Source organism: Pelodiscus sinensis, chromosome 6 (genome assembly GCF_049634645.1).
Source record: "Pelodiscus sinensis isolate JC-2024 chromosome 6, ASM4963464v1, whole genome shotgun sequence".
In the NCBI taxonomy this organism is placed as follows: domain Eukaryota; kingdom Metazoa; phylum Chordata; order Testudines; family Trionychidae; genus Pelodiscus; species Pelodiscus sinensis.
The window spans coordinates 89,545,078-89,570,527 of record NC_134716.1 but is presented as its reverse complement, the minus strand read 5'-3'; the positions used below and the strand labels follow the sequence as shown (position 1 = coordinate 89,570,527).

Here is a 25,450-nt window from a genome sequence, read left to right as displayed (position 1 = left end):
TATGATAACCCTAAAAGCAATACTGCTTCAGCACACCCTTTGCCCAGGTTTGTTCCTCAGCACACCTGAGGAAGTGCAACAAACATGGCTCCAGAGAGCTCTCAATTCTCTCTCTTCCCCCCTGCCAATCCTCTCTGCTACCTCTTTCTCAATCACTGTGGTCAAGCAAGCCCATAAGCAGGCTGTCATCTTCATCTTTTGCTTGGATAGCTTTGATAGTTTTGCTTGGATAGTTTGCTTTGATAGCTTGTATCCATACAGTGGCAATTCTCAGTTGTCTTACATCGTGTATGTCAATGACATGAGTGAATTGGTTTTTCTCTAGGTCTGCAAGCATAAAAAGTTAAGCTTTCTACATAAAGTTTGCTCCTAACTCTTGCAATCAATGAACAAATTCCATGGGCTACCAATGAATAAAGGTTCATATTCTGAACATCGGATGCTACTTTTCAGAAATCCTTGTTCAATGCAGATCTGAATTGCAGCCAAAATCTTTACACTAATGAATACTTCAAACCCAAATTGACTATCCAGTCATTTCAACTGTGAGATTTCCTTCAGTGGTGGGGCTCATCTTTGCATTTAACTGGGTGCTGCATAAAAAGAGTTGTTTACCTGGAAGTTGCTTGCAAAATAGAAGATTGGAATTCAAGCAATCAGAAGAATCTGGAAGGTAACAGGATAAAATTTATAGTAAGAATGTAAAACAACCACAGGAAGAATAAATGGGTTGAAGTGCTCTCTTTAAAAAAAAAAAAAGAAGCTTTTTTGCATAATCTCTCCTGCCATGAGATAATACAGATAATTCTTAGGACAGGGGATGACCAGGTTTAAATTTATCTTTTTTTTAAAACTCTTTACAAATATTATACAATGAATGAAAACTCACCTGTTGTGAGCAAGGCCATAGACATAAGCAATAAGACTTTCATCTTCTCCTTTAAAAAGAAGCATAATCGTTATGATGGACATCACTCCATTTTTAACTGTAACTCTAAACTGTTCATTCACTCCACTACTAACGCTAGAATCCAGCAAACATTTTGACTCTCTAATGTTGCTCATTGGCAATACACTGGATCGTAAGAGATACCCAAGTTCAAAATCATGTATATCCGTGAAACCTTGTTTTATCAAAAGCAGAGGCATTCCTCCTTGGTACATGGAAGAAATAAGACTGCGATTGTCCAAAAGACCTAAGGGAATTAGATGTTCAAATTCAATTGAATTTAAATAGGAATTGGGCATCTAGCTCTTCAAAATATTATCCCAAATTTTTAGGCAAACTTAAGATCAAATATTTCATCAGAGATGGATGCTTAATACTGCACTGATACCACAGCATATGGCCTTGCATAAAAAAGTGGAAGAGCAAACGCATTCCTTGGATGCGGTGGAGTTTTTCCGGGATACCTCCAGTATCTCTGAAAACCCCCTCAATGTAGACGTACCCTTACTCCCAAACACCATTTTCCAACTCCAGATTTCTGAATTCTTCCATCTTTGCCTATTCTGGGCCTCCTGTGTGGCATCGCTGAGCATTGTGAGTGGGGACCATGCTGGCTGACAGCAATCCAAAAATGGAGGTAACCCACTCAGAAAGAAAGCACTGAGTGGAGCCAATGGAAACAGGGGATTAAGTTTAAACCTGCCTGGCTTCTGTTGTGCATCCCACAATGCAGACTGAGAAACATCTCAGAATGCACACTGCTCAGCAGCAGGGCAAATAGCTATGGGATGCTCAATGAGAATGCCATATGGTTAGTACTCAGCAAGCTGCTGTATGTGTATACAGTATTAAAGCTTGAAAGAGGAACAGCTGTCCCGTGTACCGTATTAGTGTGACTTGCATGCCGAGAGTTAAATAATGCATGTCTAATCAATCTATTTTAAACTATTCCTCAGAGAAGTCCTTGGTTGTAAGATCTTTTAGGTTGCTGTAAAGGGAAGGGATAAGGGTGGGGAAGGATCATGGGTGGAGTGTCTAGAGGTGGCAATGTCTTCCCTGGCTCTTAGTGCTCAACTTCTCCCCTCTTCTTATCCCAGTTCTGACCATTCCTGAATTTACTGACAAAAACAATTTTGCATTACTACATCTACAGGACCTTAGTTTAAGATTTGCTATAAATTTTCATTAGTTTGTTGCTGAAGATGATAAAATCACATCTCTTAAAATATCCTTGCATTGATATATTTAGATGTACAATCTGAGTAAGCCTTAGCCTTAAATGCCTGGATCTTCAGACTTTTTTTTAAACTACATTCTTCAAAAGACCACTTTTATCTAAAGTTTACATTTTAATTACCATAGTATAAAGACTTGCTTCCAAAGTCTCCCTGTCCTTTCTGTCCATCCCTGCTCTCCTTTCATCCCCTTGCTGAAGAGAGCCTTTAAAGGGACAATATTCCTTTTCTTCCAGATAGCTGGACAAATGAGTTTCCTGTTTGCGTCTGATTATTTGATGAACTAGTTTTAAGAGAATCCTTTACCAATATCAGTACTTAACATAGGATTTTAGATCTTAGTAATGCCTAAAATCTTTGGAAACATTTTAATAAATATGGTAAAATTTCATAAACGCATCTTGTTATGAAAATCACACCCACAGAAAGGAAACACTAATTTATTTTGTATGTCTACGCTACCCCGCTAGTTCGAACTAGCGGGGTAATGTATGCATACCGAACTTGCTAATGAAGCCCGGGATTTGAATTTCCCGGGCTTCATTAGCATAAAGCTGGCGCCGCCATTTTTAAAAGCCGGCTAGTGCGAACCCCGTGCCGCGCGGCTACACGCGGCACGGGCTAGATAGTTCGAACTACGTAGCCATTCCACACTATCTGTAGGAGGAGTACAGATAGTTCGAACTACGTAGCCATTCTGAACTATCTAGCCCGTGCCGCGTGTAGCCGCGCGGCACGGGGTTCGCACTAGCCGGCTTTTAAAAATGGCGGCGCCGGCTTTATGCTAATGAAGCCCGGGAAATTCAAATCCCGGGCTTCATTAGCAAGTTCGGTATGCATACATTACCCCGCTAGTTCGAATTAGCGGGGTAGTGTAGACATACCCATTGTTATTAGAAAACTTGGTTATGAACACACTAAACCTCTACTTAATTTAAAAGAATGTCTTTGTTTCAGTGAATTTAAATGTTATAATCTGGAATCACTACTCTATGAAGGCTTTAGAGTATATTTAAAATATAAAATCAGCTTACAAGTACTAAGAAAATATATAACAGAAGAGATGCATACATTATATTTAATGCTGTATTCTGACTCATGAAGAAACAATGGAGTCTACTTTCTGAAATGCAAGGTGATTATTGGAAACAAGATGAATAATCACATTTAAGGCAGCCTGTTTCCAATAACAAGAGTCTGCATCGTGAACAAGACAGTCTAGCGGTAAAAATATTAAATTTGATAAGTGAATTTGAAGCTTGGGGAGAGAGAACATTACAAACTAAGTCCAAAAGGTATTTATTGGCATTCTAAAACTCAACATGGATTTATTGCCATTTGAAAATAAAGAATCTTGGCCAAATATAATAGATATAATAGAACCTTGTGAATCAAAATAGCCAAGATGGTAAAATGCTGAAAACTGGATTTTATAATAGGAATGAATAATAACTGGTCTTTAATTGTAGCACAGCTGCCAGGTTCCTATAGCAACTTTTTAATGTATAATGAAGCATGAATTGTTCTATGTACAATATACTTTAAAAATAGCCACTTTCTGCAAACTTTCAATCTCATCCACTCTTGCAATTCTGGCCTTTATATCAGAAGTGAAAAAAGTGTTTATGGTCTCTGCAAACCAGATTGAATTATGTCATTCTCTGAAATGTTGGCAAATGTTCAGTATTGACCAGAATAGCCCACCAATCTCATTTCATTTGGGACAAAAAAAGGGGTGTTGTATATTCTCAATGTGCTATTGGATTTCAGTTAGTCTGTGACTGAAAAAAACTCAAGAAACAACCAATAATTCTGCAGCACCTTAGAGACTAACAAAAAAATGTAGCTGGTATCATACCAGCTACATTTTTTTATACCATCTACATTTTTTGTTTGTCTCTAAGATGCTGCAGAACTATTTGTTGTTTGAGTGCTCTCATTTCTTTATCTGTTTGTTTAAATATATATTAGCCTGCAGTAAGAAAACCACTGTAGGTTCTGGACATGCATAGCTCTTCAAAACACAATCTTAAAATAAACCATTTTCATCTGTCCATCAATTACCCTAAATAACAATAATGTAGCAATAACACATTTAATATATTCCCCCCAACAGAATCTGTTGCCCCCTTCAATTCTCCCCCATCAACCATCTCCTTTTATATTCCAAAGGGAAAGTGTTTCTAAGCATGGGTCCTTAATGAAGAACCCTGCTAGAGTTTTCCAGCTTTCTATCAATGGACCTTCAGCTCATGCATCTCCACATACCATTAGCTGTGCTGGTCAGACTCTGTTCCTGTAAGTGCACTACTATGGATAGACTCTTGCATTCACATTGAGCCCCACTGAAATCAGTTAGTCTCCCCATGTGAATAAGTTTGTTTCAACCGGGTCTTGGATAGATAGGTCTCAAGCAATTTAGAGCTTCATAAGTCAAACTAACACCTTAAAATCAACCCAGAGAACAATAGGCACATTCAGTTATATGGTAAACAACATAGCATTTTTAATTAAAGTCCTACCTGGTTTGAAGAATAGTAGTTGAGAAATCTTCATTGCCCTTTTGATAAAATTACATAATAAATTATTTTAAATAAGTATTGTTTCTGTGGACCAGGGACATTTTAATAAATTAATGTTTTTGGTATTTTAGCAGTAAAGGCAGCAGAAGTACGATTTATATCCCTGCTATCAAAAAAAAAAAAAAAAAAAAAAAAAAAACAATTTACAGACTATAGGATACTGTACCCAACACCATTTCCTGTAGGTTCACATCTAGGACTCCAAGGTAGTAATAGGTGTAAGAGGTTCTTGTGGAGTATAGTTGCTCAAGAAACACATTGTGTATCTGACTTCAGAGACTAACTCTGACAGATTGTACAGAACAAATCCCACGCTGCTCTTAGCCACGCCCCCTGTGGGAAATTTGGAACCACAGGGAAAGTCTCTACCCCACCCACTTTCCTCCTTGTCAATTGCAAGTAAGAACATAAAGTAGCTTAGTGCTAAAATATTTACATATTATCTCAAAGAGAATCAGGATGTACACCCTGTGTTCTCTAAGACCGTCAAAAGGTTGAGATGCACACAAGAGGTTGAAAAAAATCCCCCCAGAAGCTTGTACAAACCACAAATCTATATAAATCTATATCTATATATATATACACACTAGATAGCAAATACAGAAGAGCAAACAATTCACAATCTCTGGGGAAAGCTTCTTTTGAAGAACAGACTAGAAACTAAAATTTTTCTTCATTTTATTAAGAAAGCCTTAGGTTTCTGCACCAGTGTGGAACAGAAGTTAATCAGCCATCACTCCACTGACAGAGCAGTGATCCTAGATTTATGCTGGTTTCAGTAAGTGCAGAGATTGATGCTGTACATCAACTCGAATGTTTTTAAGAAAAACATTTTTACAACAGCTTCACAATTAAGATGTGCCTACAGATGGGAACATGCTTTCCAGTCCGCTAAAAATAATGTGACGGGGCTGGCATGGGCAGATGGCATTGCAAGCAGGCTTGTACTTAGACAGTTAGGCCAAACTGCCATCAGTAGTGAAATATGTAGTGTGCCATTTCAAGCAGAGCTTGAATCCTGAGTTTAAAAACCCATTCCTCATTCAGCCTTTTACATTTATGTACACTCAACTCCTGGAATTGGGGACTATGTTCTTCAACAACCACCACTCCTTCTTTACCTAGAGAAGGCTCAGCTTCATATAATCACTAACAAAGGATTGATCAATATAAAGTTTAATTAAAGATTGGCTTAGCTAGTGTCTCTCTTGTTGCACAGGTATTGTCTATGCTGAAGCACTGCAATGGCACAGCTGGGCTGGAGCTCCCACGGGGTGTGTCTAGACTACACAAAAAAAGTAGCCTTTTTTTGAAAAAACTTTACCTGCATTTAGACTACCTCCTCATTCTTTTGAAATTCAATTGAAAGAATGTGGCAGTTTTTTTGATGGCGGTAAACCTGGCTTTACAAGGAAGAATGCCTTTTTCGACAGAGATCTGTCGAAAAAAGGCCTGTGTGGAAGCAAGGAGCCAGGTTTTTGGAAAAAAGTCCTCCAGGAAAAGCCCTGGTGGACAGTCCAGCTGCATGCCTTGCACCTCTATTGTTCCTGTCTGCAGCCATGTTTTAAAGGGACAGGCACCTGGCCAGCCATTTGTGGCAGGAAACCAGCCAGAGCACACAGCTTTTCCTGTCCTACAGCAGCCAGCTATGTCAAAGCCTCAAGACACCCCTGGCCCTTCCAGGGAAACTTCTGAGGACCCACCCAGGGGCTCCAAACAGCGGGCATGGACAGAACCTGAGATCAAGAGTCTCCTTGAGTTCTGGTCCAAGGAGGAATCTTTGCAAGCCCTCCTCTCAAGCTGCAGAAATGTGGAAATTTATGGCCACATGGCCCAGGGATTCGCCAGAAGAGGGCACCACTCCCGCACCCAGGACCAAGTGCAGGCCAAAGTTAAAGAATTGCGCCATGGGTATGCGAAGGCCTGAGATGAGAGCTCCCGCTCTGGAGCAGCCCCACACTACTGTCCGTACTATGAGGACCTGGTGCACATTCTCGGTGGTGGGGAAGCCCGGACTCCACTGCATCTGGTGCAGTCTGGGTTATCAGATCCTGGCATGGAGGAACCAGAGCAGGAGCACAAGCAGTCCAGGGAATCTGGAGAGCGAGACCTGCTGCTGGAGGAGAAGGATGATGATGACACTGTGACCCTCACCCTGGAGCTGGTCACCCAGACCCCAGAGGCCTCCCAGGTGTCTTTGGACATCAGGGAAGAACCAGCAGGTGAGTGCTGTGAGTTTGTGCCACACACAGGGTGGGGGAGGTGGGTACACAGTAGCTGATGCACAAGGGAAATGTGTAATGCTCAGCCTGGACATCGTGCAGCTGGCCATGCAAGTGCAAACGTGCAGTGGTAGCGTGTGACACGTGGCGGTGCACCACGTGGTGCCAGGAGCCATTTTCAGAACACACACCGGTGGGTTGGCAGTGCCGGGGGGGGGGGGGGGGCGCAGATGATATAGCGAAGATTCCAAAATTTTGAGCAGAATTGGTGCGATACCCAGTTTCTGGAAGATGACTTCTTTTTCCTGAAGGGAGTTCCAGCTATGAACGTTTTGAGGCCTTCCTCATAGCGGGATTCCCACACTGCACAGTCTGGCACCACTCGTCCCACATTCCAATCCTGTAGGGTTGAACGAAATATGGTTACCTGCTCCCGACCCCCTATCCTTCCTGGCTCACACTGGGAGCAGTCGATTACCCAGGGTCCATCACCTACCAGGACAACAGATGCATTTCTAGTGGCAAAGGGTGCCAGAGTGAGTTGAGTAAATCTCCGCCCTCCTGTTAATGTTATGCTGGGGATTCGCCAGGACTGGTTAGCCTGAACGTACAGCCATCCCCTGTGTTGGGCAGTTCCAACACGGAGCAACCTCCCGCCCCCCGTTAGTTTGGGATCATCTGGCATTTTTTTGCTTACAGCCCAATCCTCCCATAGGTACCTGGTTATCTCCCCCTCCTGTGGCCACTCTGAGGTGGCCAGAGTCCAATCACCATGCCACCCTTCTGAGCCTATGAAGTGGTCCCACCAGTAATTAAGTCCTTGTCCCACACATACTGCTAGGAGGTCTAATTGGTTAAATTGGGACAAATAGGTTGAAGTCACCGGCTGGTTCTGTGCATTCACAGGAGAGGGTGCACCCGACCAGCGAATTAAATCATGGGATACAGCTACGTCTCAAGCCGTATAGGTTGTGCACCTGTAATTGGGCACACAGGGGGCTGCTCCGTTAGAGGATAGGGGGAGCGGTAGGGGTTAGGGATGAGAGGGCTGGGTAGCAAGGGGGGGAGGGTTAACCTTTCCTGAACCATTATCCTTCCATTCTTGTGCAGAGGATGCCTGATCCCCTGTCAGTTGTGTTGCCATTACCGACTGGTGGGTTAACACCCGTTGCTGGTCAATTATATCCTGCAGAGCTGAAATTTGTGCAGCTGCTGCAAGAGATTCCTTCCAAATCAGGGTAATCCCTGCCATCATGCTCTGTAGGCAAACAGCTTTCTTCTTCTCTTTTGGAGGCTTTCTTATCCTCCAAGGTATTTTCGATCCATTTTAAGTATGAGACCCATGACTCTGATAGGGCATCCCCAGGGGGGAGAAATGGCCCCCAGTCCTTTCCCACCCTGCGGTCTAACCAAGACCGCACTGTAGATGTTGAAGTGAAAGAACCGCTGCTCTTACCTATATCCATGTTGGGGTGATCAGTCCTGAACTCCCGGCAATGCTGCTCGCTGCACCAAAATGTTGAAGGGCTGAATGATGGACGAAGTTGGATGGAGTGGTTAAGAGGCGATTTATTCAGTTACAGCATCCACACCGCTCGTTCCCCTCTACCTCACTACCAACAAAGTGAGCCCTGAGTTATGGTTACAGCATCTTTTTATTCCTACCCTTCTCTTAGTACCCGCCCTATCCCTTTCTTTCCAAATCATCCTTTTGTTTCCTAATATGGTGAGGATCACCCCTTCCCGGACTCGACCTCTTTGCTTCCTAATATGGAGAGGCTACCTTTCCCCAGACCCTACCCATTGATTCCTTATATGGTGCATTTTGAATCCTTATTTTACTGGCAGCAGCTTGGGTAACTGGATGGCCTAACTTATGGTAAGGTCCCAAATTAGGGAACTTTGTGGCTTAATTTATGAGAGGACACCTACTCCTGAGGCAATCTTTGTATTACCCTTTTTTGTGTGACACAGGGGCCCCTCATGCAGCTGAGGGTTGTCTTGCTTCCAAGCTGGGTTTCTGCGGAGAATTATGAAGGCAGGCTCTTACACCTGGATCCTGCCTTCAGCTCCCTGTAGGTTTCAGCCGATGGTCAGGGCAGTGCGTGATGTGTGTGTGTTATACACCCGAGTCTTCAACTGCTAGGACAGGGTCCCTTCAGAAAATCCTCCAAAAAAACCAAACTGCCGTGGTGTCCCAGAAAGCAGGGCAACCAATGCAAGCACAGCAGCAGCTTTGCTGTCCCTCTGAGAGGTAGGTAAGCCAGCAGCAGCAGCAGCAGAGAAACAGCTGTCCGGGGGGGGGTTCCTTTAAGCACGCGTGTCTGCAAAGGGCAGGCAGCAGCACCAGGAAGTAAATGCTGCCGCCAGGCCCTGCCAGAAGCGATTCCGGGTGTCTTTTTTTTTTTGAAAGAGCATCCACCCATCTGGACGCTCTTTTTCGAAAATGCAGGTCAATTTTTTTCGAAAAAGCAGATCGATAGATTTCGCATAATGCAATCTAGATGCTGTTTTTTGAAAGAGGCGTGTAGTCTAGACATAGCCACAGGGAAAAATTAGTGGGTCCTCTGTACACACCAGCAGCCAAGATCTCCAATTTCCCCTTTCTCCCATCTCCACAAAACAGGTGTGTCGTGGTGTTCAGTGCCTCTAGGAGAAGGGGAGAGAGCACAGCGGGCTTGGGGGAGTGGCAGAAAGAGACAGGGAGGAGGCTTGGGGGAAGGGGTGGAGTGGGGGCAGAGCAGAGTGGAGAAGGTGTGGGAAGAGATGGGGTAGAGTTGGAGTGGGGGGGAAAGGGTGCAGTGCAGGCAGGTCCTGCAGTAGAGGGAGAGGAATCAAGCACCCCGCAGCTAGAGCAGAAGTCAGTGCCTATGGATACAGCTATGCAGACAAGCCCTTAAATATTATCTTATAACATGGGATACGGATATTGTAAGTGAGATTAATATATGCAGCAACTGACAAGCATTTCAATTTAAATTCATGATCCAGGCTGGTTCCTACTATATATTTAGTTGAGACCTAGGAACGTTGGGTTGAGCTGGTGCCTGGTATGCCAGCATCACACTTAGCCTCTGGCCTAAGTCTGCTTTTGTTGCTAATTAACCACTAATTGCTATAAGTTTAACTAACCTAAGAAGCTGCTGCTGCAATCAATCCCACTTTTATATCAGTTTGGGTTCTTCCTCGGGTTTTCCTTGGCAAGATCTGTCTTCCTTTTCTGTATCCATGTTCCACATGAGAGATGCTGAAATCCTTTATAAGCCTGAGTTGGAGCTAATAGGGCTTATCTCGTCTGTCTTTCAGGCTGTGTCACTTGGAAAATTGTCCTCCATTTGGTTTTGCCATTTGTTTGTGATACAGGATACAAGAAGTCACAGCTAGTGATCTGAAACTGGGAATTTTGAAAAAGCAGGAACAAAATAAAATATAGACTCTAGGCTCTGTTCAGTGCTCAACAAAACCCTTTAAACCTCCACCTCCAGCTGGACAAAGTAAGGCATAGAAAATGTAAGTGATTTGTATGAGGTCACACAATAAGTCACTGGCAGAGTGGGAAAATAGAACTCAAAATTCTGCTGTCTCTAATACCAGTTTTACATTGAGGCTGTGTCTACACTATAGTTTTTGTGGAAAAATGGCCATTTTTCTGAAAAAACTCGCGGAACGTCCACACCTCAAGTGCATTTTTGTGCAAAAAAAATCAAAAGAGCAGAGGGGTTTTTGCGCAATAAGTATTCCTCTTTCTACAAGGAATAACTCCTTTTTGTGCAAGAGCTCTTGAGCAAAAAGGTATGTGTGGACGGGGAACAGAGGTGTTTTGCACAAAAAGAGGCAATCAAAAAAAGCACAGGTGTCCTGATGGCCATTCTGTAAATAGTAATCAGTTTCCTTTCGAGGGAGTGTCTACGCAGTCTGGATGCTCTCTTTTGCAAAAGTGCATCGCTTTTTCGATGCGCTTTTGCAGAGTGGATGCACTCTTGTGCAAGAGGTTTTTTGGAAGATCACTTCTGTGGAAAAGCTTCTTGCACAAGAAGCCTGCAATCTAGACGTAGCCTGAAACAGTGATTTCAGCAGAATTATTCCTCACTTTAGTGTAAGAATCTGATCAGAGCTCACTAAATACTCTGACTTCAGCAAGCTTTGGATCAGGCCCTCAGTGACTACAGAAACAGTCAAATGCTTGACTTCCTGGATCACAGATCCTATTGTACAATATTAGAATAGAAGATTAAAAGTTGGCTTTAAGCACTGTCAAGATTCTGACAGTAGACAAAAATAATCTGCAGTCACTATCATCTTTGTCACTACTAGAGTTTTGTTCTGGTTGGAGACTAATTCGATCATCACAAATAAGAGGAAGTTCACATAAGAACATCCTGGTAGTTAACTGGAATTTATGATCACAGGGTTTACAAGGCTCCTGATGAGTCCATGTGAGTTCAGAAGTTGCCTCTTTATTCACAAGTCTCCAAGACCTAGCTCTTTGATAGTAAGCCAGTAATGGGTACTTCATAGTCCCGTACCATAACTGGGGATATGGGACTAATTAAAAATCAAGAAGGGAGGAAAAAGTTTTTAAAAAATCCCCAAAATACAGCCACGCAGGCCTACAGGATCAAGATAGGCTCCAAGAATATTGCTAGTTAGGGCATGCTCCATACTATTTTTCATTGTTGTATGGTGCTTCAGGTACCATGGTGTGAGGAAGCTTAAGAATGTGAAACAGACTATTCATTTTATTTTGTCAGGAGCCTCAAGCTAACTCCTTATGTAGGCAAAAGTCACACTGACTAATCTGAGCTCTAAAAGATGCCTAGAAGTTTAAATGTCATTTGGAAAAAGTTGAGTTATAGCAGGTCAGTCCAGTTCCATCAATGCTTCCAGCTGGGTAAAGCATCCATTTTGAGAAGTCATACTCTGCCTACTTTGTACAATATATGGTTTTAAATTACTGCCTTTGCAATAGTGAGTTGCACTCATCCAGCCTGGATATCCCAAAGAGTTGGATCACTATTGCATAGAGCTATGCAAACTGCGAACACAAACTCTGTTCCCTCATGGCCAGATTCTGCTATGTTATTTACTCATTTTAAAGTTAGCCCCTTATCTCAAGTTTCCTGCTCTTGTGTGGTTATTTTGGTTCCTCCATCCAGTCTCCATCTGTCAATATTGTATCTTAGAGTTTTGTACTGACTCCTTGTCTCCTGTCAGACATCTGCCTAAAATCTGTTTAGCCTCAGATCAGAGGTGAAAGTAAGCTGGTGCACTCTGGTATGCAGCTCCAGCAAGAACTGGCTGAACTGCAGCAGAAGCCAGCAGGGAGCTATTTAAAGAGCTGGCAGGTACCTGGGTTGCAATAGGACAGCACTTGTAAGAAATGTAAGTTCCTTTCACCCCTGCCTCAGATATACAGCTAATGGCCGAAATGACTATGGAGAGCAGATAAAAATAAAATTACAGTGATTTCCAAATTAACCAGCACTGCTTTATCCTACAACACAAGTATAGTTAGAGTAAACCACTCCACTGATATCTGTACTCTTTGCTTTCATGAAGCTTTTGAAGCCCATTGATCTCTATCAATTACAGCATGCTGAAGTGCCCTAGTTCAAAACAACTCATGGTATTTTCTTTTCTGATGTTCTCTTGTCTGAGATGAGACGATCACGTGTTAAATGTTGGTTAACCCCATTGTTTTCAATCAGAACTAAGTAAAGCCATGAGATGGGGTACAGGAATTGTGATGCATTAAGGCTGATTTTTTTAAAAAAATTTTTTAACACTAGACTTGAGCAAACCCTGGGAGTAAAAGCTCCTTAAAAAAAAAAAAGGAAAAAAAGAAACGTATTACTGTACTCTACAGCAATAAACCCCAGAACATTGTATGTTTCATTAGTTATTCTGGAGTATTTGGGGTGATTACTGCAAGCCCCTATGTCATGTTATTGGATTTTAAAGATCATTGCTGCACCCGGGGGAGGGGGTGTTTGCCCCAAAAGTCTGTCCAAAGGGGGCCATGTGAGATGTCAAATGAAAGCTTGTGTTCCACTGATTTTATGTATGCTATTAATGTACTTGTGTGATATCTGTATGTAGAGTTATAAATATGGACTCTGTGTTAATGTTCAGTCAGTGACTACGCTAATTAGCAAGGCTCCAGGGACAAGGTGCGCAGAGAGCCCAGTACACACCTGAGGAATGCATCTGGAAATCTGGATACCTGCAAACCTACCAGGGCATAATGGATGCAAGCATGTGAAACAGAGGTAGGTTACTCGACCATGTGACCTGCTGTAGCCAGTAGGGATATAAAATGCCATGGGGCAAAGTCCATTTTATCTGCAATTCTGTTCCTGATCCCAGATGCAGCCTTGCAAGGGACAGAGAGCTGGGAAGAATTGTGGACCCATCCTGACATAGGATGTACACCAGAGACTTTTAAGATAGCAGTTTATAACATCTCTTTTAAGAGCCTGCATCGAGAACTTGGTGATTCAATGCCTGTAATGTATTTTCCTTAACAACCTTACTCTTATGCTTTTCTTTCTTTTATTAATAAACCTTTAGATTTTTTATTCTAAAGGATTGGCTCAGCGTCATCATGTGGGTAAGATCCAAAGTGTAAATTGACCAGGGATTTGTGGCTGATTCTTTGGCACCGGAAAGACCCGTTCGGGGTAGGTGAGATTGGGTTCTATAATCCCTCACCTGTGTGTTAGGCCCAGGTCTGATTGTAGCACAGGGAGAGCTGGAGGGTCTGAGGGGTTTTGCTCGGTCTGACTGCTTTGTGACCTGTTTAGGAAGGTCTCCGGTCAGGAGCTGTAAAGAGCCCAGGTTTTGAGCAATTTGCTCTGAGCAGATGCCCTTGGGGGGTGTCCAGACCTGGCCCAGTCTGTGACACCCCATAGTGTCTTTATATAAAGGGGGAGGGGGAACCTAAGGAGTGTCATGACATGGCAAAAATGTATTAGAGTCAGGGGCATGCAAAAGCTGAAGTTAATCATTAAAGATGAACTTAAACTAAACCTGTGATTATTAAGAGCCCTAAACTTGTGAGAGATTGGATCTGAGCTTTTAGACGTGTTTAATTATGTAAATGAAACGATTAATGAGGCCCTGCTTCTTCTTTAAACAATGAAAGTAAAGCCAGGCCCCTTCACCATGGCTTCAGAGGGCCTCCCTGCAGTAAAATGGTATTGTTTAGAATCTAAATCCCACTACCCTAGCTACATATATATCTAGGAGTAGAGCTGTGGGCAGGACCCTATCAAGAACTATTGCAAAGATCCTTCTGTCCCTCTGTTATGGGATGAAAGCGAAGGCAGAGAGGATATACAGACCCTCTGCAGTTCACTCTAATTATTGTATTGGGTCGCAGTAACTTTGGTAAAGCATCTTCAGTCGTTCCTTGCACAAGAGACAAGCTTGACTGCCCCACATGAATCCACTCTTTCTAGGTTCGCCTGTTCATACTGAAAGCTCAAGGAAACTAGCAGAAAATATAAACCAAAATGAAGTTACAACCATGTTTATAGTCTATGTTGGCATAATTTATGTTGCTCCCTGAGCGACATAATTTAAAGTGACATGAACACTTCTGTGCAAAGCATTATCTCCACGTGAGAGTTCTCCCACTGACATAGCTTCTGCTGCTCACAGTAGTGTTCTTCTGTGCCAACAACACAGACTTCTTCCCCAGACGTGCTGCAGTGCTGCACATAGGGTATGTCTAGACTACATGGCTCCGTTTCACGAGGCATACCGGAGCAGTCGAAAAAGGCTTCCCTTGTCAACCACGGCATGTCTAGACTGCCCCACTGTGCTGGATCAGCTGATCGTCGGCATAGCACAGTGGCCATTTTGATGTAAATGAAGCGCGATTATTTAAATCGCTGCTTCATTTTGCTATGTCTAATAATCTCATCTACATGGCTCCGTCGACAGAGCCATGTAGTCTAGACACACCCATATAGACTTCCCTAAGACAAAGCTTGCGGGAGTGTCACAGAGAAAAGTATGGGCTATCTCTATAGAAACACTTCAAGAGTGGGGCCTAATTCTGCTCTGCATTGCATCTTGTATAGTCATTTGTACAAACTCAAAGTGGGTGTAAAATTCTATCAAATAGCAATGATGGACAATTTATAGCTTCATTTTGCATTGGTGTAATTAGACAGAGGTTTAGAGCAATGGAGAATCAGGCCCAAGTTATTTATTGTAAGGAGAGGAAAGATACTTAGAGATTTGCTTTGGGTATGTGATTATAGAAAGCTGTGGACACAAAAAGGAGAACAAACACCTCTTAAGTGGATGGAATGGGGCTTGATTCTCAAAAGCAAACAAAGTGGGTTCCAAAAGAAAGAAATGGTGGCCTGGCACATCAGATCTAAATAGTTTGCAGCACGACTTCAATAGCAGTGAAAAGCAAAGTTTTTGTTCAGCTGCAGATTCAGCTTCCTAGGTTTGAAGCTGTCAAACTTTTTTAGAGAGGGGAAAACAAAAACCAAACCAAAACAAAAAAGCAGTTCATTAGAAAACAATAGCAGAAGTCAAAGGACTCTTCTGTTCATTTAACTGATCATTTTGGAATTTATTTTTAGAAACTTCTTTATTTGAAAATAAAATCAAACAATCCATTTTCTTTTTTCTTCCTTACATGGGGCTTTAATCCCAATGCAATGCTGTTTTGCTGGGATGTCAGCTTTGGAGTAGTTGCAATATTTGGCTGGTGCCTCTTAATAGCACACCTGATGCACAGCAATATCTCATCTCGACATCCTCCCTTCTTATAGAACAATTGTGAAACCTTGTAATTCTTTCCATCAGATTCTTTAGTAACCACAATAATATTTTTCTTAATGCCACCATTTGGAACTACTTTGTCTTGCTGCAGTGCTTTTGGACATTTACACTGTAGGACTTTCCAATGCCACAGAATGTCTTTTAATCACACATCTTGATGGAAAAGCTTTTCTTCCTCCTTTGCCTGTCTTCTGTTGTTAGTAACTATTGTTTTAGGTTCCCTTGTTTCTCTGGTCTATGGTTGCTGTGCCCCAATTCATTCTTCTGTGTTTTTAAATTGCCATCAGTCATGTTTGCTCTGCTCTCCTCCTCATCCACATTTCCCCCCCCCCCTCTTCTGGACCCAATTCTGGAATACTTATGCAAACACACACAGACCATAGTACTCATTTCAGCAATTCTGCTGAAGGTCTGCACAAGGAAAACATCTGTAAACACTTGAAAAGTGGCAAGGTGATAGGGAACAGCCAGCATGGATTTGTAAAGAACAAATAATGTCAAATCAATCTGATACCTTTCCTTAATAGGATAACGAGTCTTGTGGATAAGAGAGAAGCGGTGGATGTGGTATACCTAGACTTTAGTAAGGCATTTGATACGGTCTCACATCATAGTCTTATCAATAAACTAGGTAAATACAACTTAGATGGGGCTACTATAAGGTGGGTGTATAACTGGCTGGATAACCATACTCAGGGTATGTCTACACTACAAAGTTAGTTCGAACTAACATCCGTTAGTTCGAACTAACTTTCATAGGCGTTACACTAGTGCTCCATTAGTTCGAATTTAATTCGAACTAACAGAGCACTTAGTTCGAACTAGGAAAACCTCATTTTACGAGGATTAAGCCTAGTTCGAACTAGCTAGTTCGAATTAAGGGGTGTATAGCCACTTAATTCGAACTAGTGGGAGGCTAGCCCTCCCCAGGTTTCCCTGGTGGCCACTCTGGCCAACACCAGGGAAACTCTTCTGCCCCCCTCCCAGCCCCGGACCCCTTAAAGGGGCACGGGCTGGCTACGGTGCCCGTGCCAGGTGCAAGCCTGCCAGCACCCAGCCAGCAGACCCTGCACCTGGCACGGATCGAGCCACCCACCTGATGCCCTCCCAGCCCCCCCCCCCCCCGCTCTTTCCATGACCAGGCTGGCAGCTCCCGGGAGCTTGCCCAGGACCGCAAGAGGCGGGCACCCGCCTGGGCTAGTGCAGACATCGTGGACCTCGTCCACGATCTCCGCACTAGGCACAGGAAAGTGGCCGTCTAGGGCAGGAGAGCTGCCAGCCTGGCCACCCAGGAGCAGGTGTGCAAGAGAATCAAGGGGGTCCACTGAGACTCCCGACCCTGAGCCCTGAGCTTACAATGGCCGTCCTGGGTCAGACCAAAGGTCCATCTAGCCCAGTAGCCTGTCTGCCGACAGTGACCAACCCTAGGGACCCTGGAGGGGATGGACCGAAGACAGTGACCAAGCCATTTGTTTCGTGCCATCCCTCTCCAGCCTTCCACAAACCTTGGGCATGGACACCACTCCTACCCCCTGGCTAATACCACTCCATGGACCCAGCCTCCATGACTTGATCTCACTTCCCTTTAAACTCTGTTCTAGTTCTATCCTTCACATCCTCCTGCAGCAAGGAGTTCCACAGGTTGACTCTTTGCTTTGTGAAGAACAACTTTCTGTTACTAGTTTGAAGCCTGCTACCCATTCCTTTCCTTTGGTGTCCTCTAGTCCTTCTTTATGGGAACTAATGAAGAACTTTTCTGTATGCACCCTCTCCACCCAACCCCTGCTTTTAGAGACCTCTATCCTGTCTCCTCTTTTCTAAGCTGAAAAGTCCCAGTCTCTTTAGCCTCTCTTCATATGGGACCTGTTCCCAACCCCTGATCATTTTAGTTGCCCTCCCCTCTCCCAGCCTCTCTCTTCCCCTCTCTCACCTCCTTTTCCCAGTCTCCCCCAGTTTTGTTCAATAAAGACAGATTCCATTTTGGAAGACACGTTATCTTTATTTTGTACATCAGGAAGGGGGGCTAGGGAAGGGTAAGTGGAAGGAGGTGAGGGAGGAATGGGGCTCGAGCCCCCGATGGGGAGGACTGGGCTGGCTCTGTGGGCTTCTGGGGGTGGAAGCTCTCCTGTAGCCCCCCAATTGTCCCCTCTCCCCAGATGGCAGCCTGCGGCAAGGGCAGCCAGGCTGATGGCCGAGTGCTGTGATGTGCCCAGTGTGGGTAGTCCGGGCAATCCAAGCCAGGACTGCTTTGCAAGCGGGGCACCCCTGAGAACTGTCTGTCCGGGGTGGGGGTCGGGACCCTTTAAGCACAGCCCTCGGCTAGCCTGAGACAGCATCTCCACGCTCTAAGTCCTCGTCTGATGCCCTGCCGGCACTACTTCCGGCCATCCTTAAGCCCGGTTCAGGGTCCACTTAATGTGGACATGCTAGTTCGAATTAGTTCAGTTTTGGGCACTGCATTTCAAGAAAGATGTGGAGAAATTGGAGAGGGTCCAGAGAAGAGCAATGAGAATGATTAAAGGTCTAGAGAACATGACCTATGAGGGAAGGCTGAAAGAATTGGGTTTCTTTAGTTTAGAAAAGAGAAGACTGAGGGGGGACATGATAGCAGTTTTCATGTATCTAAAAGGGTGTCATAAGGAGAAGGGAGAAAACTTGTTTATCTTGGCCTCTGAGGATAGAACAAGAAGCAATGGGTTTAAACTGCAGCAAGAGAGCTTTAGGTTGGACATTAGGAAAATGTTCCTAACTGTCAGGGTAGTCAAACACTGAAATAAATTGCCCAGGGAGGTTGTGGAATCTCCATCTGTGAAGATATTTAAGAGTAGGTTAGATAAACTTCTATCAGGGATGGTCTAGACAGTATTTGGTCCTGCCATGGGGGCAGGGGACTGGACTCGATGACCTCTCGAGGTCCCTTCCAGTCCTAGTATTCTATGATTCTATAAGGTTCTCCAGCCACTAGTCCACCTTCTCCTTTCCATTTGGGCATGAGCAGAAGGCTGGTTGCACAGAAAGCTCTGTGAATGGGGGTATTATTGTTGGCTGTAGGTCCTGGGGGAGACCCCTGGATCTATACTTAAAAGACTCCAGCAGTCTAAAACCCCACAAAATGTTACTAGGTAGCTGTAGCTGCTCTTATTGGACCATTGGTTGAGGGTGGCAGATTGCATTCTTTCAAGGTCACAGAACTCCCCTCATGAATGGCACTCACTATGTGCATGGCAGTGTCCCAGCATGACACACATCCTGTCATGTCTTTTTGCTTAACTGAGCAACTAAACCATGAAGACAACTACAAGAAAAATTTCTGACGCCCATGTCACAGATCTAAAAGTCTGATAGGCTTCTAGGTATTGCTGTGTAGGTTTTGTATGTACTTCTATGGTCAAGTTCTCAGTCACATTATAGCACATATTATACATGGAAAGAGAAGCAGATTGTGAAGGGAAAGATTCAAGAAAGGTCATATTTCTTTAAGTTAGTATCTTAAATCTCATTCTCTCATTATTAGGAAACATGATGTTTTCATAAAGTAATTTAATAAGTGAAAATAAAATGTACACTCAACATTTTTTTTTAAATGTACATCCTGTACCAGTTAATCTTCTGCTCCCCTCAAGGAAACCTATCTTCAGAGATCAAAAGACAAAAAACCAGACTCAGTATTATGCTATCTCACATCACCTACCATCCATTTGGTTTTTTAAAAAAGGCAAGCCTTAATGCTAAAAGAAGATTTCATGCTAACATGGCAATGTTTCCTAGCAGGGTAATAATGAAGGGGTTGTTAGAACTGCTGCTATAAAAATATTTTACTGGGATTAGAAGCTAATATTTCACACTAGCTTGATATTTGGCTTTAGTTATATTGCATTTTTTTTTGTATTCCTAGCAATAAAAATAAAAGTCTTTATTAAATTATAGAAATAGAGATTGTAGGTTTTGGATGCTTGATTCCATTCTTTTACAGTATCCATACAATGCATTAAAAGATTTGCATTAAAAAGTAAACTGTTGCTGCAAATAGAGGAGCCATGCTGCTGTTGGCTATGTTCCCCCACATTTCAAAGTAGCAGCCATAGATGGGCCCAGCAAGAATTAATGATCCTTCAAACATTCAAGTTGTTTTCTTAATGCTCCTCCCTGGTAAGACATTAACTTTTATCTGCAGAAGTTTTCTTTCTACATCCACTGCAGCAGTGCTTTTAGACTCCTTATTGCACTTGACATATTAGGTAGATTAGAAAAAGCACCCAAGAATAATGTTAATTATTATAATGTAGATGTAATAATTCCTTTCCTTCTTTAATTTGTGATTGTATGACCATTGAAACATTTGTAAAATGACAGAATAAATAGAATAAAGTATCAGGGCACTAACCAATACGCTTCAATTTTTTTATTAGCTCAAGGTGACTACATCAGTGCAATGTAGTTCTAGCTGCTCGTCAGACCAAGGATATTAGAGAGGCAAGATGCAACCCGTCCCAGTTGTTCCAAAAAAAGGTTATCTCTCTCACCTTGTGGCTCAGACATTTTTCTTCGTTTTGTGGCAAGTTACTAAAGGGCAGTACAGGTAGTAGATACCAGTTGCTAATAATGGACGGACATTGTACCCACACACTCACTCTTCAAGTTGGTGTACCTCAAGTCTGACAGCTCCTTTCCTATATGATTTCTGGCATCTAGTCTCTGAACTATCCTGTAAAAGATCAGGGAACTAGCAGTCAGAGCAAACAGTCAAATGAAAAGCAGTGATGTGCACAACTAAAGAAGCCCCATGTCATCAAGGTAACAACACTGAAATGGGTCCAGTATGATGGGCAAAGGTATGGAAGTAGCTGAAATTATGGAACAGAAATAATTGATATTCTGTGTCTTCAGAAAACACAGTGAACTGGGTATGGAAGAAAGGTGTATGGTTTAGATTGCAAACTCTTCCATGCAAGTGACAAAAGAGGGCATAATAGAGTTGCGGTGGTAGTGAAATGAAAGCTGAGGAAGATGGTGTATGAAGCTGTTAACGTGAGTGAGCGAGTAGTGGCTAAATGAGTCCAAGTTAAAGAGTGCATCATGTCTGTGATGTCAGAATACATACCTCAGTAAGGACATGATGAAGAAGAGGACAGTGTTCACCAAGACTTGCAGCCACTGAGGAGCTGCTGGTGGTGGTGGGTGACCAGAGTGCATAAACAGGCAAGAAAATAGAGGTATGAAATGTGTATTAGGAAAATACAGCTCAGGAAACCATGAATGAGGAAGGGAAAGCACTCCTAGTCATGTGTATTGTGAAACAATGGATGATAGCCAATACATGGTTTCAAGACAGGGTGACTCATTTGGTCATACACACATCAACAATGGAAACAAAAGCCAGAGTGATATGATATTCATGAGGGAATCTCAATGGACTCAGTGGAGTTATGGACTGCAATTAGTACCCAGATGCTAATGGTGCAGCACAAACCTCTTGTGGTAAAGATTATGGAACTGTGTTGGACAAGGGGAGAACTGAGCTAAAAAATGTAAGTACGGGAATTTATGGAGAAGTGTGGCAGAGAAGCTTGTGGAAACAGTGCAGGATAAGTATCTAAAAACAGATTTGGCATCAGCAGAAGAGTGGAACGCCCTCAAAGAAAAACAGATTACAGCAGTGGAAGAGGTTGTGGATGATGCAGATGAGGAAAGTCAAGGAAAAGAGAGGATGAGTTGTGTATCAATGAAATAAAAGGAGTGAAAGAAACATGAAAATCCTATGTTAAAAAAAGAATTAATTTATTTTTTGAAAATGACTAAACAGAAGCAAGACAAGTTGCCATGTAGGCAGTGAAGAAGCCCAAAGTGTACCCTAAAAGATTTGCATCTTGAGCATGTGAATGACTCACAGCAGACTGGCAAAACAATATGTACCACTGGAAAAATGAGACACAAAGGGAAGAACTGTAACATTGCTTGTAAATGATGATCAGGAGAAACTGCTAGGAATATCAGAATAATGAAAGGAGAGGCAGAAACAGTACTTTAAGATAAACCCCCTTAAGCTGGATTTGTCAAAATGAGATGCCAATGAAGTGCCTGAACCTGGAATAAACAGAAGAGGAAGTAGAAATGCAGTCCAGGAATTAAGAGCAACTTCATGAATATCTCGGCTGACATAAAATGGATGAGTGGAGTTCTTAAAACCATGAGGTGAGATAAGAAGACTGCAGAAGATTGGTGCTACTGTGAGATTTAATGACAGGCTTGCATGCTTCCTTAGCTGATTAGGTTGGGTGGTCCATTAGACAGTCACTGGTTTGTTAGAGTGTCAGAAAGTGCTGAACAGGTGTAGCTGAGGGCCTTGATGCTGACAGGAATAATGTCTCAGGGGTTGCATGACGAGTGTGTGTCATTAAGATGACAAGACAAAGTGTATAGAGTAATGGTATTCCTTGCAATGCTATATGTGCAAAAACATGGGCAATAAAGAGATGGCAGGTTCATTGTCTATAGGAGTTTGAATGAGATGTCTTTGCACCATAAGCAAAATTATATCAAGAGAGATTTCAAAGTGAAAGTATTAAGATAGAAATTGAAGTCTGAGATGTGGCTGACAAAATCCAGGAAGCACAACTCTGCTGGTTCACATACATGCAGAGGACAAATGAAGGGGACCCTGTGATGATGACATGGCAGAAAAGGTGGTAGGAAAGGGACTCTGAAGGAAGTCGAGAAAGTGATGGATGGATTGCATTTAAAGACGGTAAGCAAGTGGACCTTAGTGTGGCCTCAGCTAGACAAAAATGATGGATTCTTGCAGAGCAACCCAAATTCAGTTGATTATTGAGAGGAAAAGGAGAAGAGGAAGAAGAAGAAATACTGTACTATTTTCATAAAACCACAGGAGGCTCTAGGAACATGTATTGTATCAGTTTTAAATTACTTTTAATTTTAGCAATGTACTGAACTATAGTGTGTGTTCTTTGATTATATCACAGGAACATATATTGCTTCATCAGTCATGTAAACCATAATCATTATATTATCTAAATTCTCAGACATATAGACCTCAAAATGTTACAAGAGCAAAAACATAAAACCACTACAGCAGTTTTAAAAAACTTATACAAGGGTCAGAACTCCACATCAGCTTAGCTGACATAACAAAGTTGGGCTTTATCTATGCCAAATTTTTCAAATATGGCTGCTTAAAATCAGGCATTTATATCCACAATTAGACATGTATGAGGAGCACTTACAATGCCAAATGATTTATCATTTGTAGTCAATGTATTTAGCACCTCTGAAATCAGTCCACTTACTTAGGTGTCAAAATGTGAATTTAATTGCTAAAGAACCCCTTTAAAAACCCAAATTTCAAAAGGCTGGACTTGAACCAGAGATTTCAGATTCAAAAGCAGCAGCTCTGCCGCTACAAAGGTAAAGGAAACTGCACATTAGGATTAAGGATGTACTGTCCTTCAAGCTTTCCACATACTAGAAGTGAAGCCTTTAGAACTGGCAGAAAATATAGGCCAAGGCCTGCATTCCTTGTATAGAGAATGAAAAATAAGTCCTACAGCTTCCTATTAAAAATCACTTTTCTTTTTTGCATCTCTCATACTTTACAGTTAGGGCTGCACACAGTACTCATTTATACAACATCCCATATGGAGCTCAAATTGTACATTTTTTGTTTAGTCAGTCCATTTTGAATGGTACCTACTTTTAGAAATATTTGTTTGTTATATTATAGATGATATAAGCTATTTCTTTCTCTTCTTTATCACTACTCTCCTCCTCTGGTACATGAAAGGTGCCATGACAATGAGGCATTTTATTTTCATGGTTTTGCACGCCTACTTTCTTAGTTTTTTTTAGTGAATTTCACAATCATCATTTTTAAATATGCAGACCATTGAGGTGTGTTTGCCTCTACAATGACACTATTCTCTAGCTGGTTGAGTCTGTTTTCTAGGTTGTCTTGCAATTTTGTGCACAATACCATCAGTTTGCTGTTTGCTATTTCCATCTTCCCCGGGCTGCTGTGGTCCATGTTTGAAAATCCTTATGATGGGATATATAAACTCTATTCCAGAACTGAAGGGGTTAAGGAGCAAATCTGAGCCCAAATTGTCCTGTTCCCCCACCCTCACCTGTGAGCATGTGCCAGCAGGAGGTGGAACTTAAGAGAGCCAGTCTGCTAAAAAGGGCCGGCAAATTGTGGGGATATTTGACATGATGAAAATGGAAAGTCATTAGATACATTATTTAAGAGAATAATTTAATAATTACCTAGCAGGTTGAATATAGGCAAAGGAAACTTCGCATGCACAGATCTAGGAATAGCTTCTAGAACCATAGCAAGTAAGTACAGCTGGGAAATTTACAGAGTGGAGGGATCACTCCACTTCCCAACCTCTGGAAAAGAAAATACCAGACAAGAATAATAACCCCCTTAGAATCTAAAACCAGTACATTGGAAATGCGTTAGAAAAAAAGGGGGAAATATGTGAAAATGAAGTGTAGTGTATAAATGAGTCGATAGGGATGTCAGTGCCTACTTCCTGGGCTGCCGACGGTGAGGTAGGGGAAAAGAAAAGGGGGAAGAAAAAGGGGCAGCTCCCTCAAAGCCCAGCGATTTAAAAGGAACCAAGGCTTCCAGCCATTGCAATGGCAACCGGAGCCCCAGGGCTCCCAGCTGCTGCTGCCACAGCCCCACAGCTCCTGGCTGCCGCTGCAGCAGTGACCATGAAGGGTTGGGGTGGGGAAGTCTGGTCTCCAGCCCCGCTCTTTCTGCCCAAGCATCCCCCAACCTTGCCCAGGAATGAGGCTGGCTTAGGCTGTACTGGTAAATCCCAGTACTTACTTCCACCCCTGTAACCTACAGATAAATATAGCGAACAATTAAACATCACACTTGAGAATCTGTAAAGACAAGCTCACTTGGAGGGGTCATATTAAAGGTAAGTGCAAAGGTAGAATTAACTCACTTAAAAGTCCGTTTGGAATACCCTAAGGAATGGATAAGAAAATGGTGGCAATGTTATATCAAGACTAATTATTGCATAAGGATGTCAGGCCATTGGATCAGCATTGATCATAAATCTGGGAAAACTAGACTATATCAAAGCCCAGGCATTGAGAATGACATTTGGTGCCTCCATTTGTACTACAGCTGGGCAAATCATTCTGAGAATGAAACTCTGACTTGACTTTTAGGTACAATGAAAGCTTTGTTATCCTGCACTCATGGGGAATGGGGGTTGCAGGTTAATTGAATGTGCCAGATAACAAAGCTTATTGTTCTTCTCTGCCCTGCCCCTTAGTTGGGCAAGTAGGCTATGTCTACACTCACGGATTCTTGAGTCAGAAGTATGCAAAAGAAGCTAAGCATGGAATATTGCCGAGCCTCATTTGTATACCTAATGAGCTGCCATTTTTGTAGAAGAGGTTCTTGCGCTAGAAGGAGCTGTCTACACTGCCCTTTCTTGTGCAAGAAAACCCCTTTTGCACAATGCCGTTACGCCAATTATTTTCAGGAATAACGGCATTGCTCAAGTGGGGTTTTCTTGCGCAAGAAGGGGCAGTGTAGACAGCTTAGCCTCATTGGCATATTTCTGACGCAAGAAGCCATGAGTGTAGACATATCCCCCGAGACCTATTACTACCCTA

The 25,450-nt window shown here is 42.7% G+C and overlaps 1 protein-coding gene and 1 long non-coding RNA gene across 7 annotated transcripts in view; one reads left to right on the top strand and one right to left on the bottom strand.

The window, feature by feature from the left end:
- LOC102450321 (interleukin-6 receptor subunit beta-like) overlaps window positions 1-10,495 on the bottom strand; it is a 75,196-nt gene extending 64,701 nt beyond the window's left edge. For 2 of the 6 annotated variants that reach the window (XR_012904880.1, XM_006119165.3), the window contains exons 1-6: window positions 10,121-10,492; window positions 8,445-8,601; window positions 7,266-7,388; window positions 4,707-4,744; window positions 890-938; window positions 616-666 (exon numbers count right to left, since the gene is read on the bottom strand). Coding sequence is in view for 5 of the 6 variants with exons in the window: in XM_006119165.3 (XP_006119227.2) it covers window positions 616-666; window positions 890-932 (94 nt within the window). In the remaining variant the exon portion in view is untranslated. The other 4 variants (XM_075932371.1, XM_075932368.1, XM_075932370.1 and 1 more) reach the window with 4 other exon arrangements.
- Window positions 10,496-12,241: 1,746 nt separating this feature from the next.
- On the top strand, window positions 12,242-16,066 carry LOC142829937 (uncharacterized). The gene is made up of 3 exons (XR_012904879.1): window positions 12,242-12,614; window positions 13,121-13,257; window positions 13,355-16,066. It is a non-coding gene; the product is annotated as an uncharacterized LOC142829937 (long non-coding RNA).
- Window positions 16,067-25,450: the final 9,384 nt, after the last annotated feature.